The 16296-nt window shown below is 40.1% G+C and overlaps 1 protein-coding gene across 1 annotated transcript in view; it reads left to right on the top strand.

The window, feature by feature from the left end:
- Nucleotides 1-9939: 9939 nt before the first annotated feature.
- Nucleotides 9940-16296, top strand: part of wif1 (wnt inhibitory factor 1) — a 41453-nt gene continuing 35096 nt past the window's right edge. The window contains exons 1-2 of the mRNA XM_068051215.1: nt 9940-10170; nt 10983-11122. Of these exons, the coding sequence (XP_067907316.1) occupies nt 10032-10170; nt 10983-11122 (279 nt within the window). The 5' untranslated portion in view covers nt 9940-10031. The remainder of the gene's footprint in view (nt 10171-10982; nt 11123-16296) is intronic.

Genomic DNA, 16296 nt, shown 5'->3' with positions numbered 1-16296 from the left:
CATCCTCCAGTAGATGCCTGCGATACAACCATAGCTCGCTTTAAGATTAAAAAAAGGGAACCTTCTACTGACCTCACATACTCCAGCAGGATCAGGGACAGAGATTCCCACCTGACAGATCAAAATATGTTTAACGCAGGCCATGGGTATTCAAATTCACAGTGTCCAGAGCATGGTCTTGTTGTGATGTTTGATAATGTCATTCTTCACCGCAAACAGATTAATTATAGAACCTGGTAAACAAAGGAAATAAATATCCAGCATTACCTGTTTCAACCAGAATCCTGTTGTCAGGATTAGGTTAATTAGGTTATAATTTAGAATTCACAAATCCAAAAATCAATAAAGGTCACTCACTCCTGCAGTACAGTTAGTACTCTCTTTTGACTAAACTTAAATACGTTAAATGCTAGACAAGATTATGGTGTACAAAAGTAATTTTCTTCTTTCATGTTCTTTTTACTGATTACAAAAGCTGCTTGCTGTAATACATTCTCCTCCAATTTACACGGCATGAAAAGATCGTCTTGACCACTTGCCCCCAACCATTGTTAATACCCACAAGTGATCTGATTGGAGGAATGATTTTAAGCAAATAAAGATTAACAAAATCACTTTTCCCCATGTCACACATTTCCATGTGGTGCTCAATTCAGCAAGCTTGACCAAAGGCTTGTGAAATGCTCAACTGATTCAAATGAGTGTGACTGCCAAATCTCCAACTTGAACTTTTTGCTTGGGAGGCAAAATGCTCACACATGTGAGCTACTTGGGTGACAGTTAAAATCAATATTTGAAAAATAATGAATCTCAGTTTCTTTTACCTAATTCAACAACGTTACCTGCACTTCTGAAAACACTGGTGTCCTGCAGAGGGCTCTCTCAGACCAGAAGCATGTTCGGTTAGCATTACAGCTCCCTGTCAATGGCATTGCAAGGCTTTTACTGTAATAATTTCAATTTGATCTATATACTTTAAATAGAATACTATACAAGACCTTTTATTTGATAACTTAATTGATTGCTGTGACAAATTTTAACATTTTTGATGTGTTTCTATGATTTTTCAGTACATCATAAATATTAAGCTGAAGGTTATGTGGCAGGCTGAATACTCCCATTGTGGTTTAAATCAAGTTCACATAAAACGTAATATTCTTTGACGCTGACAAATGCAGAAGTGTCTTTGACATTCAATACTTTGGGGTAATTTCATCTTCTCACATTGCTCTTGTGGAAAATAATTCTTTTCAAACATTCTTTAAAAGGGGATGTCTAAGTGTATTAGGAAGTTATCAAGTAAATTGATTTCTCTAGAGAAACTTTCTCTGAAAAGGCTGCTGCAGAGGCATCTAATTGAGTACTGCAGCAAACCTGCACTACAAAAGACATTGAGGCTGAAACTTGTCCTTTAACAAAAGGTTGTTATGCCTCTTTTCTTCTGTAATTAACACCCGGTAAAAAAATTACTTTCACAGAAATCATACATTTCAAACCTATGTATTTCTACAATTTTGTAATGGGTCATTACTATGAACAACAAAAACAAATTACATTTATATCGCATTTTAATGTGTAGAAACATCATGAAATGCTTAAAATTTGCAGATGACAAATTTGCAATTTGGAGGGGGGCGGGTGTCATTAATACAGAGGAGGACTGTGACAAAATACAGGAAGACATTCATTATCTTATATAATGGGGGTATAATTCGTAAAGGAAATTCAATATAGAAAAGTGTGAGGTAGTACATTTCGATAGAAAGAAGAAAGGCCACATACTGCTTGGAAAATAAGTGTCTAAATGAGGTAGTAGAGCACTGGGATCTGGGATTACAGATACACAAATCACGAAAAGTAACAACACAGTTTAATATAGCCATTGCAAAAGCAAATAAAGAACTGGGATTCATTTCTAGAGGGAAAGTATTGAAAAGCAGAGAAGTTATGCTTGCTTGTATAGAAGCTTCACCAGACCACACTTGAAGTATTGTGAAAAGTTCTGGTTTTCATATTATAAAAAGGATATGGAGGCACTGGAGAAGGACTAGAATGATACCAGGACTGAGAGGTTATACAGACTGGGGCTCTTTTCTCTAGAAAAGAGAAGACTAAGGGGTGACTTGATAGAGGTCTTTAAGATTATGAATGAGTAGGCATAGGGTAGGCATAGAGAAGTTTCCACATGTGGGGGAGACCAGAACTAAGGGTCATAAACATAGCATAGTCATTAATAAATCCAATAGGGAATTCAGGAGAAATTTATTTATCCAGAGAATAGTTAGAATGTGGAACTCGCTACCACAAGGAGCAGTTAATGCGACTAGCATAGATGCACTTAAGGGGAAGCTAGATAAACAGATGAGGGAGAAAGGAATAGAAAGATATGTTGATGGAGTTAGATGAAGAGGGGTGGTAAAGGCTCGTATGAAGCATGAACGCTGGCATGGACCTGTTAAGCAAAATGGCCTGTTTCTGTGCTGGGATGGGATAGCTAGTAGTATAAGCATGCAAGACAGTTCCATGATTTTTTTTCCAAAAATATACTTTATTTATAAAAATTTGTAAAAAATACATTACAAAACAGTTCAAAACAATTCAAATTTGACATTACGGAAAGTACAATAGCGATCAGATTCTTTCGATACAGAACATGAGTTGCCTCACAGCTCTTTCCATCCCATTTTATATGCAATGTACATTTGCATTTAACAGCAAAAACATATTTGGTGCATACAGCCTGAGGGGTTTTACACGGGTTCCAGCCGCTTGGTATACTATGGCGGGAGGACCTTACACAGTGGCCTTTTCCCATTGAGCCTTCACAGTGGCTGCCCCAAGCTTTAGTCAAGACAGTTCCACAATAAGACGCAACAGGAAGATGTCATGCATAACAATGTTAAATACTCTGGAAATGTCAAGGAGGATAAGGAGGGGCAACACATCTTGGTCATAGTCACAGATAATCACTAATTATAGGGAAAAAAAGGCATTATCCTGGTTTTCAGTGAAAGAGAGGTTTCAGGTCTGTGTTCCTGTGAGTTCATTTTCCAAGCATGAATTAAAGAGTAAACTATTCTGTTCTTTTTTACTAAAACAGAATTTTTGCCTGGTCTAGTCCTGAGATACATAAACCAGGAAGCACCCACATTCAATCCTGATCTGATGTTGAGTTAGCTGATTTCAACTGGGGTAATGGTAGGCATACTATAATTATCCTTAATGTCCCTGAGCTAGGGAGGTGCAAATGTTAGAGTTCCAGCCGCTAGCTGCTATCCAGTGACTCCTGCTGGAAACGATGCATGTCAAGTGAAGACAAGATTGTACTTGGCCATGATGTTTTCTTGCCTCTGCAACCCCCGCCCACCCCTAAGAATTTCAGTAGTCTGTTAACATTTATTTACAAGTTCACAATTCATAAAAATTGGCCTTGTGGGTGGAATATTGGCAAGCTGCAGTTATTCATAGAACTGTACTCCAGCACCAGTCAGCAATTCAAAGACAGGTTAGGACAAAAAACTGTAATCACAAAGATATTTTAAACACCATCAACTAATCTTCATTTCATAAATTTATTTGAGAGGTAGTTTAGAAAGGTATACAGCTAACATTCTAGAAGATTTTGTTACAGTCTAGCACCAAATATATCCTGTATTTGAAAAATGTATTTTTATAGAAAGAAAATGAAGATATACGTACCACTGTCATTGAAAGTGGAATTTATGCCAGAAGTAAATGGGACTGAAAATCTCTGAAGGGCTGCTGTAAGCTGTGAAGGTCTCTATAAGTGAAATAAATTTGTATTTAACAGTGTAACATTGATAATTATGCTTATACCAATTGTGATATATAATTTGATAAAAGAAAATTAGATCTCATTATTATTTTATCAATAGTACTTTAGTCTGGACTAAGGCAAGTGTGAAGCAGACTTTAATTTCTTTGTTGTTCTCTGGACATGGGCAATACTGGCAAGGCCACATTTAATGCTTATCTGTAATTACCCTGAAAAGGTGGTGGTGAGCTCTCTTCTTGAACCATTGCAGTTTATGAAATGATGGTGTTCCTATGATGGTGATATGTAGGATATCCAAGGATATTGGCACAGCAATGATGAAAGAATAGCAATGTATGTCCAAATCAGAATGGTATGTGACTTGGAGGGGTATTTGCAGGAAATGGCATTCCCATGTTATTTCTGCTCTTGTCCTTCTTGGCTGTAGAGGTTACAAAGGCGGGAAATGCTATCGAAGTAATGTCAGCGAGTTGTTGCAGGGCATCCTATATATAGTACATAGTGCCCGTGTGGCTGTGATGGAGGAGATGAATGTTAAAGCAAGTGGCAGGGGTGCTGATCAAGTGAACTACTCTGCCATGCTTCCTCAGTGTTATTGCAGCTGCATCTATCCAGAGTAAGTATTCCATCACACTTTTGACTTAACTGTTGTAGATGGTGAAAAGATTTTGAATGGTTAGGCGGTGAGCCACTCATCAAAGATTGACTTGATAGAGGTGTACAAGATGATGAGAGGCATAGATAGAGTGGATAGCCAGAGACTTTTTCCCAGGGTGGAAAGGGCGTAGTATGAAGGGTATGTAGGTAGTTTGATCCTAGAGTAGGTTAAAGGTTCAGCACAACATCATGGGCCGAAGGGCCTGTACTGTGCTGTACTGGTCTATGTTCACTGTTAATATGAATATAACTTGTCCAGTTAAGCTCTGGACTGTAATAATGGGGAACTCTAATAGTGATGCTGTTGAAGGTCAAGGGGTTGTTCATTGAGCCTTGTTGGAGATAGTCATTGCCTGATTCTTATATGGTGCAAATGTTACCTGTTTTGCCAGCTCAAACATGGATCATAATGGATTTTACAATGCCTTAATTTGAAGCAAATTTCCAGATTTTGCCTAGCATTTTGAAATCCTATTAGTGGGCATTAAAATGAGAAATTATGAGTAGATTTCTCTAGATGGCCTCAATAACTGTATGTTTTAATAATTTGTAATGGACCTAGTTTAAACCTTGATGTCACTAAATTTTACTACTCCAAATATAAATGTGTGATAAATTAAAAGCCCTATATTTGCATGCAATTCCTACCAAAGTTTTTCATTATAAATTCTTAATTATGTCCACATTTATAATTAATCTATCTAAATTTGTCATATTGTCATTATATCCTCCCATCAGTGGTGGCATTGAAGTGCCTTAGTGTCGTCTTTTCCAGTTTCTCAACCAGTACTGTAGAGAAACTCCTGTGCTTCGATCAATTGTTTATCTACTTCCCAAACTAAGGTACACGTTGCTATTTAATTATAAATAATACTATAAAATCAAAGTATTATAGAAAAATAAGGACAAAATGTACGGCTTAAAAGTGGAACTGAATTTAATTGGTGTGGCTCAGTCCAATAATCTACTGCCTAAAGCCGGCTACCTGACCCGAACCCGATGACACCCAACGACATGTGTCGGGTTCGAGATGGTCGGGTCGCACTTCCGGGACCGGCATGCGGGCTCGGGTCGGACACGCTTTATCACCACCTCCGGTAAGTGGCTACAACATCGGGGGTGGCCGCTCCATCCCCTCCATTTAAAAGAGACCCCGCGCGAAATATCACAGGGGCCTAGCAGCGGTGCTTCTGTGTCTGAAGGCCGCTGACTTCAAAGTGCGCCACCACGATGTGCAGCGCACTATTAAATTCAGCCCCTGGTGTTTGGATTATTGATGGGGCCCTGGAGTCGTCAACCTGACACTGGGGGTTATGATTATTGGTTTGGTAACTCTAAATAATGATGGGTTTCAATGAGTGGTTACCATTGACAAGAAACTGAACAGAAGTAGCCATATAAATAATATAAAAGCAAAATACTGCGGATGCTGGAAATCTGAAATAAAAACAAGAAATGCTGGAAATACTCAGCAGGTCTGGCAGCATCAGTGGAGAGAGAAGCAGAGTTAACGTTTCGGGTCAGTGACCCATCTTCGGAACTGGCAAATATTAGAAATGTCAAAGGTTATAAGCAAGTAAGGCGGGGGGTGGGGCAAGAGATAACAAAGGAGAAGGTGTAGATTGGACAAGGTCACTGAATAGCTGACTAGAGCAAAGGCAAACAATATGTTAATGGTGAGTTGAAAGACAAAGCATTATTACAGATAGGGTGTAACGGACTGAAGATTGAACAGCAGCAAGTACAAACATGAAAAGAAAAGTGGGTAAGCAAACTGAACAAACTAAGATGAAATGAAATAAACAAACAAAAAAAATGTAAACAATGTAAAAAAGAAAAAATAACTAAAAATAAAAGTAAAATGGGGGGCCCGTCATGCTCTGAAATTATTGAACTCAATGTTCAGTCCGGCAGTTGGGGGGAATCCTCGGTTGAGGAAAAATAGCCATATAAATACCATGGCTACAAGAGCAGGTCAGAGGCCTGGAATCTTGCGGCGAGTAACTCACCTCCTGAGACCCCAAAGCCTGTCCACCGTCTACAAGGCACACATCAGGAGTGTGATAGAATTAAAGGCCTGCTACCTGACCCGAATCTAACGGGACCCAACGACATGTGTCGGGTTCGGGTTGGGTCACTCTTCCGGGTCCAGCTTTTGGGCTCTGGTTGGGTCGGGCTGGGTCCGGGTCGGACACAGACAGTATTAATTGGACTTGAAAGGTTGTTTAAAAAGATGAAGATTAGAGCCACGACGTCAGTGATTGTTTGGTCACGAGTTAAACAGAAACCCATGGAGTTGTGCCCAGACAGGTTGTGCAACACTGTACCAGTATCTGTACTGTTTAAAATAAACACAGCAATTGTCCAAAGGCTCAGAAAATATCATTATACATTACCTGGACTCCTGATTTACAGGTTGAAATACTTGCTGCAAGCTTATCCAGTGAGCAGCTGAGATGCAGAGACCAGAAAGGTCCTGGGTGATTAATTATTATAAAATATACAGTATTTATATGAAAAAATAAAATGATCACTGTCAGGACTCTAGTTTACACACGTACAGTAGTGTGGCACAACCGGTCTGGGCACAACTCTGTGGGTTTCTGTTTAACTCGTGACCAAACAATCACTGACTTCATGGTTGTAATCTTCATCTTTTTAAACAACCTTTCAAGTCCAGTTACCATTTTTGTTGCTTATCTGCACAAACTGAAAAAGTGAAAAACGGATTCAGAATGGGAAGGTAGGTAAATTGAACATTCTGGTGGTTGGGTCGGGCGCGGGATAAAGTGAAAGAACTCGGGCCAGGTTGGGCTCGGGTCCAATGTGGTTCTGTCGGGTTCGGGTTGAGTTTTTTTTTTCCTGACCTGAGCAGGCCTTTAGATGGAATACTCTCCACTTGCCTGGATGGGTGTGGCTCCAACAACACTCAAGAAGCTCGACACCATTCAGGAAACAGCAGCCCGCTTGATTGGCACCCCATCCACAAACATTCACTCCCTCCACCACCTATGCACAGTGGCAGCAGTGTGTACCATCTACAAGATGCACTGCAGCAACACACCTAGGCTCCTTAGACAGCACCTTCCACACCCACAACTTCTACCACCTAGAAGGACAAGGGCAGCAGATGCAGGGGAACACCACCATCTGCAAGTTCCCCTCCAAGTCACACACCATCCTGACTTGGAACTATATCGCCGTTCCTTCACTGTAGCAGGGTCAAAATCCTGGAACTCCCTTCCTAACAGCACTGTGGGTGTACCTATACCACATGGACTGCAGCGGTTCAAGAAGGCAGCTCACCACCACCTTCTCAAGGGCAATTAGGAATGGACAATAAATATTGGCCTAGCCAGCGAACATCCCATGAACAAATAAAAAAAATGTCAGGATGAACTGATACAACAGTATTATGGGTGCCAGGCTGGTATAGTGTAAATCCAGAGCCTGCACTGCCTTAGAACTGAAGCAGAAAACTAAGATGTCTCACTCTGCTTCGCTACAGAGTAAGGTTGGGCCCTAATTGGGCCTACAAGTTGAAACTGCTTAGCACCAATTCTACTGTTGCAGTTCTTTTGGGCCTCCTTATCTTGAGAGACAATGGATATGCGCCTGGAGGTGGTCAGTGGTTTGTGAAGCAGCGTCTGGAGTGGCTATAAAGGCCAATTCTGGAGTGACAGGCTCTTCCACAGGTGCTGCAGAGAAATTTGTTTGTCGGGGCTGTTGCACAGTTGGCTCTCCCCTTGCGCCTCTGTCTTTTTTCCTGCCAACTACTAAGCCTCTTCGACTCGCCACAATTTAGCCCTGTCTTTATGGCTGCCCGCCAGCTCTGGCGAATGCTGGCAACTGACTCCCACGACTTGTGATCAATGTCACACGATTTCATGTCGCGTTTGCAGACGTCTTTATAGCGGAGACATGGACGGCCGGTGGGTCTGATACCAGTGGCGAGCTCGCTGTACAATGTGTCTTTGGGGATCCTGCCATCTTCCATGCGGCTCACATGGCCAAGCCATCTCAAGCGCCGCTGACTCAGTAGTGTGTATAAGCTGGGGGTGTTGGCCGCTTCAAGGACTTCTGTGTTGGAGATATAGTCCTGCCACCTGATGCCAAGTATTCTCCGAAGGCAGCGAAGATGGAATGAATTGAGACGTCGCTCTTGGCTGGCATACGTTGTCCAGGCCTCGCTGCCGTAGAGCAAGGTACTGAGGACACAGGCCTGATACACTCGGACTTTTGTGTTCCGTGTCAGTGCGCCATTTTCCCACACTCTCTTGGCCAGTCTGGACATAGCAGTGGAAGCCTTACCCATGCGCTTGTTGATTTCTGCATCTAGAGACAGGTTACTGGTGATAGTTGAGCCTAGGTAGGTGAACTCTTGAACCACTTCCAGAGCGTGGTCGCCAATATTGATGGATGGAGCATTTCTGACGTCCTGCCCCATGATGTTCGTTTTCTTGAGGCTGATGGTTAGGCCAAATTCATTGCAGGCAGACGCAAACCTGTCGATGAGACTCTGCAGGCACTCTTCAGTGTGAGATGTTAAAGCAGCATCGTCAGCAAAGAGGAGTTCTCTGATGAGGACTTTCCATACTTTGGACTTCGCTCTTAGACGAGTTAATAACACAAGATTACACACTTTTAAGCACAAAATACTACAGAATCAAGGCAAAAAGGTGAGATTTATCAAGTTAAATATGTGTTACTTCAGGCCTATTACAAGATCTCTTTTCTAATGTCCCAGATAAAGCTACTTAGTTGATTACCGCTATTTGCATTTCTTAATGGACCAAATCACTTTTTCCTTCTTGCATTCCAAACACTAAAGGGGAGGAATTATTACTAATAAGTGTGGTTAGAAAGCTGGAAGATTCTGCTGTAATGATCATTAGTAATTGCATGAGACTGCACATAGGATAAGTGAGGGGGGTGGATACTTAGTGTGTTTGTAGAGATTTTTTAAATATTGGATTTCGAAGGAACGAACCTTAGTTCATTTGACAGAACACCAAAACAATGATCTTCCAGTTTCGCAACTCAACCAGTGAAAATTGATTATTTGGGGCTTGCACTTCTCAATGTTCACCAGAATATTGCAGTGACGTTATTGCTGGACAAGCGACAAATAACCCACGTTTGGACGGTGCTTGACAGAATTTTTGTCGAAGACATGTTTTCTTTTCATTTGCTCCTCTTAAATTTCTATTTGAAACTTTTTGTGACATTTCTATTTGAAAAATAGACCTTTTTAAAGTCGTTTTTTGATCTGCCAAGTTCCTGTCCGACCCCAGCTGCTGCTAAAAAAAGCTGGTTTACGCCACTAACACACTGGAGCGCAACAGCGGCGCACTGGAACCCGGCGGGGGCGCGCGGGGCTTTGCGTCGTTCACCCGACGGGGGCGCGCGGGGCTTTGCGTCGTTCACCCGACGGGGGCGCGCGGGGCTCGTGCCCTCTCCTAGTCACGTTCACTCGGACGCCGAGCACCGCGCATCTGAGAGCGGAGCAGAGCGCATCATTGAGAGCACAAAACGGCAAAGTAAGCACAGTAAGAGAGGGGGAAAAGAAGCCTTGAGGATGGGCTGCTCCAGGACATTGGTGCGAACGGTGAACCTCTGCTTCTCAGTGAAACTTCTCATTTTACTGACTGAAGCTACACAACCTGAGGGGAGCCTCAACATGTGGATAGATGCTCACCAAGCCAGAGTTTTGATAGGTGAGCACAATTCTTACCAGTTCCTACCCTGTAACATTCAGAAACACTGTTCCAATTAAAGTGGAAGGGCTTTAAAGGTTATTGGAGAAGTTGGACTTCTGCCTTTAATTTTAATTCAGTTGTAAACCTCACTTGCGATGGAAGTGCTTGGTGTGATGTGCGGGTGGTCCCAACAAACAGGTTCGAAGATGGGACTAGAGAGTACGAAGGTAACGTTACTGAAATGTTGAGTGAACAGATTTGCTAAATGAATGAAAATTAAGTAAAAACTTTTGCACACTCAGCGTCTCAGGCGCTTTATCTGAAAGTTAATTTAGCTTTTAATTTTTATATTGCTCCCTGCCCTGGAGTTACATCTCCTCGCTTGTGTGCATCGTGTTGTTGGGAGCACCCCTCCCTGCTTCTTACCAAAATCCAGCAAAATCAATGAAAGATTATTTAACTATATAGTTGTCTATCTTGAGTGTTAAGAATGAATACATGTGATAATCCACAAATGTTTGTTGAACGAATGGGTATTAAAGGGGCTGAAACTTTCTACGAGTGATTTATATTCCTAATTGTTTTATGAAACTCTAGCGGTCTTTGATTGCTTCAGAATTAAAAACACAATTATTGTGATCCTTCAGGATCTGGGAAATAGTGTTATTCAATTATTAAAATGATTCACTGCCGGAATTCGTGAAACGTATCGAACTTATAAATTATTAAGTTTAACGATTTGGTATTCAGATGATTTACCGAAAAAAGTCAAACTGGTGCCGCAGTATTGGGTCTAAGTTCTTGATCATCCTGAAATAACCACCTTTCAGGTTTTGAAGAGGATATTCTTATCGTTTCCGACGGTAAAATGGCTCCGTTCACTCATGATTTCAGGAAAGCCCAACAGAGAATGCCAGCGATTCCAGTCAACATCCAGGCCATGAATTTTACCTGGCAGGCGACGGGACAGGTAAGGATTGGAGCCAACATGATTTCACAACAAATGTTCGGATGCAAGACTTAATTATGTCTGCAAATTTTGCCTGCATTTATTGGAGGCGGTAACTTTATTCTGTAATTTAAGCAGTCGTGTACTTTGAAAACCATTATATTTGACTAATATCACAGCGAAGGTAATTAAACATTGATCTATTGAGATGAATTTGAAAATTCTACTGTATGCATTAGGAATGACGTGTTTCATAGCACCACGATCATAGCAGTAAAGATTGTATTTCTGTTTGGGAGGATTTGGGGTGGTTTTTTTTTAGAGAAGTTGAAAGCAAAAACTGAAGCATCTTCAACTTTAGACTGTATTCTAGATTTTACGAAATGAAAACTGTACCATTAGTAGTATAATTGAAAATAAATTTCCTGGCTTGGTTAGTCATTGTAAGAAAAAAGATTATTCAGAAGTTTGAAAACAATCTATGAAATTGTAAATAAATATTTACCATATATTATTGACTTGTTCATAATGAAAGAGGGTGTACAAATATTATACTTTAACATTGTCAGCATATTTGTCAGGTATGAATAATCTATGAAAAATTATGAATTTCTATATATACAATTTTCTTTGGGTAATGTAAATAACAAATGTTGAATTTTTGGATCTTATTTGCCCCAGCGTGGTCAGTCATTGAACTATTATTTCCCCCCCCCCCCCCCCCCTTAATACTTTGTCCTTTCAGCTGTAATGCCACCAAACGTAAATACCTTGTTTGTGGCCTCTATCCAGTGCAGCTTGAATGTGGATGTGAATTTTGCCTGTAGCTTGTAAGCTTTGTTTTACAGAAAGTGGTTCTTGTTGAAAATGAACTCCTTTGAAGTCTTAATATTTTTTATCATGTTCCACTGTGGTATTTTGCATCCTAGTGCTGTGCATGCCAACCAAGATTAAAGCAATGGGCCCAGAAGATACCACTTTATTCAGTACAATATGCATGTGGTAGCCATCTGTTCCATCTACTAACAGAAAATAACAGTGATAAACTTCTCAGACTTCTGCCAAACTAAAGAGTTTATTGCCTACAGAAGAAGGTTTGATAGTTATCTTGTGGTCTACATCTGGTTTCACTGGAACTGTACATCATACAGACATAAACTTGGTGTTTATGTGGCAAACATCATAGCTGGGTTATAGGGTATCAAACATGCTGTCTAAAGGAAAAGAAAACGTAGTGAAGTATTAGAATTCAGATTACGTACACACTTTTATTTTTGTGGCATTAGAATCTTTATGATGTCGCAGCTTAATAATGTTCAAAGGATGGGACTGATTTGATTTTAATATAGAAGTTAAGTAATAATGTAGGCATTTTATTATTTCTAGTAATCAATTATCACGACAAGCTTTCAGTAATTCCATGCAACCATTATTTCTTCAGTCTAAACCCATCTTGCATGAATGTCGTGAAGCGAGGTGGTCATTGGCATTTACCATGATAGCCCTACTGGAAATAAATGGATCAAATAAAGTAAAATCACCACTATTACACAAACACACACACATAAATAAAATCATGGTGACTACTTTTTGCATTTATATATGTATTATATTTACAGGAGTGTAACATAATTTTAAGTATATTGCATATATATATTATTTCAAAAACATAATCTCTTTTCAGGTTTAATATGGTTGTAAATTCCTTGATGATGCTTGCTTGTCATTACACTCAAGTATTTACTCACCTCTGTTTAAAACTTAAATTTGTATAGTTTTTTTCTGCTACCTGCCTTCTTGATAGATTAAGCACATTCAACATTGAACAAAGTAGCAGCAATTTGTTAAATATTATCTAATGTGTGACATCTAGAAACTTTCATAAATTTACTAAACAGTAATACAGTAGCAAAATGACCTTGAAACGCAATCTTTTTAATTACACATCGGGTAGCAATTAGTAAATTATTTCTAACTTCTATTTTACTACGACCACTGACCATGAAGTAAATACAACCAGTGTTTAACTGTTGGTCTTGAAATAAATACTGTATTCCAACTTATGTTTGTTTTAGCAGAAGTTATGCAAAGAAGTGCTTTCTGTTTCAAAAGTAAAACTTTAAACAACCCACAAAGAAAAATGCTGTTTCTTAAACTTTCAAACTCATTTGAGGTGGTCGAATATTGTAACCTGATAGTGGTTAAATCCCATTCGTACTCTGCTGTTTCTGATTGGGTTTTGGGATTTCATGGCATGGCTTAAGGAATACTTTAAAAAAAAACAGGTATCCAGGGTCATTCATCTCAACAAGAAAGGAAGTAACCCATGCCTTTACCTTTGATCAGATGAGGCTTTAGTGACGGAAGGGAGCACTCTGGGATTAGAGGTAGGCTATTATCTTGGTGTTTCACGGTCCAACTATATCCTGGGAACAAACTGAAATTTGTTGTCCATTTTCTGCTTTAATAAAATGCATTTTATTAGTATTCAGCAATGTGTGTTAAATTCTATTGGATTAGTGGACTTTAAATGGGTGAAGATTTGTTGAATAAGGTTTTTTAAAATTCCTTTGGCCAAAAATTTACAAGTGACTGATTATTGTTCCGTATGATCATAATCGGAAAAAAACAGCTTGGAGGTAATGGCATATTAGGAGGATTTCATCCTGAACTTCAAAGCTATCTTTAGGGGCTTAAGAACAAAGACTTTGAGGCACGAAGCATGGCCTACTTCAACCTTACAACTTATCTGTGATTAGTATTCAACAGCTGGATTAACCTTTCCACACAATGTGAACTTTCTCTCATGACAAATTCATCTGGCTCATTAGGACACAAGAATGAGTGATTCTAGAAAGGATACAGAGGAGGTTTACTAGAATGTTACCAGGGATAAGGGACTTCAGTTATGAGGAGAGTTTTGAAAAGTTACGATTGTTCTCCTTGGAACAGAACAGGATAAGAGGTGACCTAACAAGGATTTTCAAGGTGATGAGAGATTTTGATAGAGTGAATAAGGGAAAAAAATCCCTCTGGCAAGTGGATCAATAACTAGAGGCCTTGGATTCAAAATCACTGGAAGGTCATTGGAGAGATGAGGAGAATTTTTTTCATTAAAAGTTGTCAGGCTGTGGAACACTCCAGCTGTAAAGGTTGTGGAAGCTGATTCCATATATTTTAAAAGTTGGTCAGTTACTTGAGGATGGGGAACTTGCGTGGTTACGGACAAAAAGCAGGCATGAGAGACTAAGCACAATTGCTCTTCCAAAGAACCAGCACAGGCAAAACTAACTGAATGACCTCCTTCTGTGCTGTAGTTAGTATAATTTTCTTTAAAAACTTTTGATAATTTCAGTCAAAACGGCAGATCAGCATTCGTGGCATCATCACAGTAGAAAGATATCGATCAGGCTTTTAATCAGCACTCGTACTGGAACACGGCAATAATTAAAATTTCCAGAATACTACTTGTGACATATAAATAAAATCAGATAAGCATGGTTTAAATTTAGTGGTAAGTGCTGAGTATTTCCATAACCAAGTATAGAGACTGTGCAGCCATGTAGCTCTTAGCATTACCTGATGAAATCAGATGGAGTAAAACTAATGATCTGAATCATGCTGTATCATGGAATGAGTTTTTAAAAAATAATTCTAGGGATTGAACATCACATTCCGATCTCTCCAGATTTATACAAAACAGAAGAGAATCATAATTGTATCTCATCCTTATTATCATTAATAGAAATTAAGCCTCAGCATTAACCCTGTCTGAATATGTGCCATTTTTTTGTTTTCACTACATTGAATTCTTCCTCTACTTCCCAAAAACATTCTTACTCCATGCCACTGATGATTCTGTTACCTTCACTCACACCTGTTAAACTATTGCTTTCTCCTTGTATGTTGGAGTTACCTCACAACTCCCTCTGTGATTGATATTTTTGATTGTTGATTCTCTACACCCACCTTGTTCTTGTCTTAGTTTTACCAACTTTAGTAAAGTACCTGTTGATCTTTCAGTCTTCAGTTGTAGTGAAGGATTACATACTTGTAACCTGTTTTCTCTTCACAGTTACTCACTTATTTCCAATAATTTTTTTTCCATTACGGAATGTTTTCAAAACGCATGAGATTTTGCTAAAACATAGTAAACCAGAAAGACACAGTTCCATCTTATTCAGGGAAATGGAGTGGATTTTACCAGTCCCCCGATGTTGGTGGGGGGTGCCTGAAAAATACCTCCGTGACAGGCCCACCACGGGCCTTGATGCCAGGAAAGCCTCGCGGCGGCCTCACTGCCACTCAGCGACGGGAACCCAAATAAAATACTTTAATTATGTGAATAAAGACTTGCCTTGATGCAATAGCTGTCCCGCTCCAATATTCCGAGCAGTTGCTGGAAGTCCCGCGCCTTCGGATCTCCATTTGGAGGCAGATTGCTGGTGGGGAGGGGGGAGGAATGAAGTTTCCAGGGCAGGGAGGAGGGAGCGGGGAAAACTCTTGCTATTGGTTGAGGGGATGGTGGGAAGGGGTTGAAGGTTAAAGTGGGGAAAGGTTGTGATCGAAAGTTGACTTTTTTGGGGGGGGAGAGGGCAATTAATAAATTGAGTAGTCATGGGGGGAGGGGTGGAAGAAGGGATTGAAACTGCTAATAAAGTTTTAAATTTAGTTTTTAAAGACCTGTACCTTTTATTTAAAAAAAAATTTAATAGACCTGAAGGGCTTGTAGCCCTTTAAAAAATGGTGATGGCACCAGATGCCATTGCCGGGGATGGAGCTCCCGCCCCTGATGTAGAGGGAGCGGGCATTCTGCCCCTCCATGTAAATGAGCCGCGGTGCTAAGTACCATGGTGGTTCAGCAGCGCTCATCTCGTGTGTGCGCTGTGCCATTTTTGAAACTCGCCGCCACTGGGAAAGTTCAGTCCAATGGCACATCTGTTGGAAAGGAAGGGGTCTGAGAAAGACGGAGCAAGTATCAAGAGTTAAAATAGCATGCACATACCTATTAATTGCTAAGATTAGGAATTTAGTCACTGTAATGGGCATTGGTGCTGTAACATGCTGTGGCCCCACAAAGTGCATTTTAAAAAAAATAATGGACATATGAAACTACACTCCAGGCAATAATCCAGGGGCTCATAATAAAGCTAAAATTTTTTAAAATTCATTTCATGGGATGTGGGTGTCGCTGT

The sequence above is a fragment of the Heterodontus francisci genome, chromosome 18 (genome assembly GCF_036365525.1).
Source record: "Heterodontus francisci isolate sHetFra1 chromosome 18, sHetFra1.hap1, whole genome shotgun sequence".
Lineage (NCBI taxonomy): Eukaryota > Metazoa > Chordata > Chondrichthyes > Heterodontiformes > Heterodontidae > Heterodontus > Heterodontus francisci.
The sequence above is the reverse complement of the archived record's forward strand: the minus strand, read 5'-3'. Positions and strand labels throughout refer to the sequence as shown.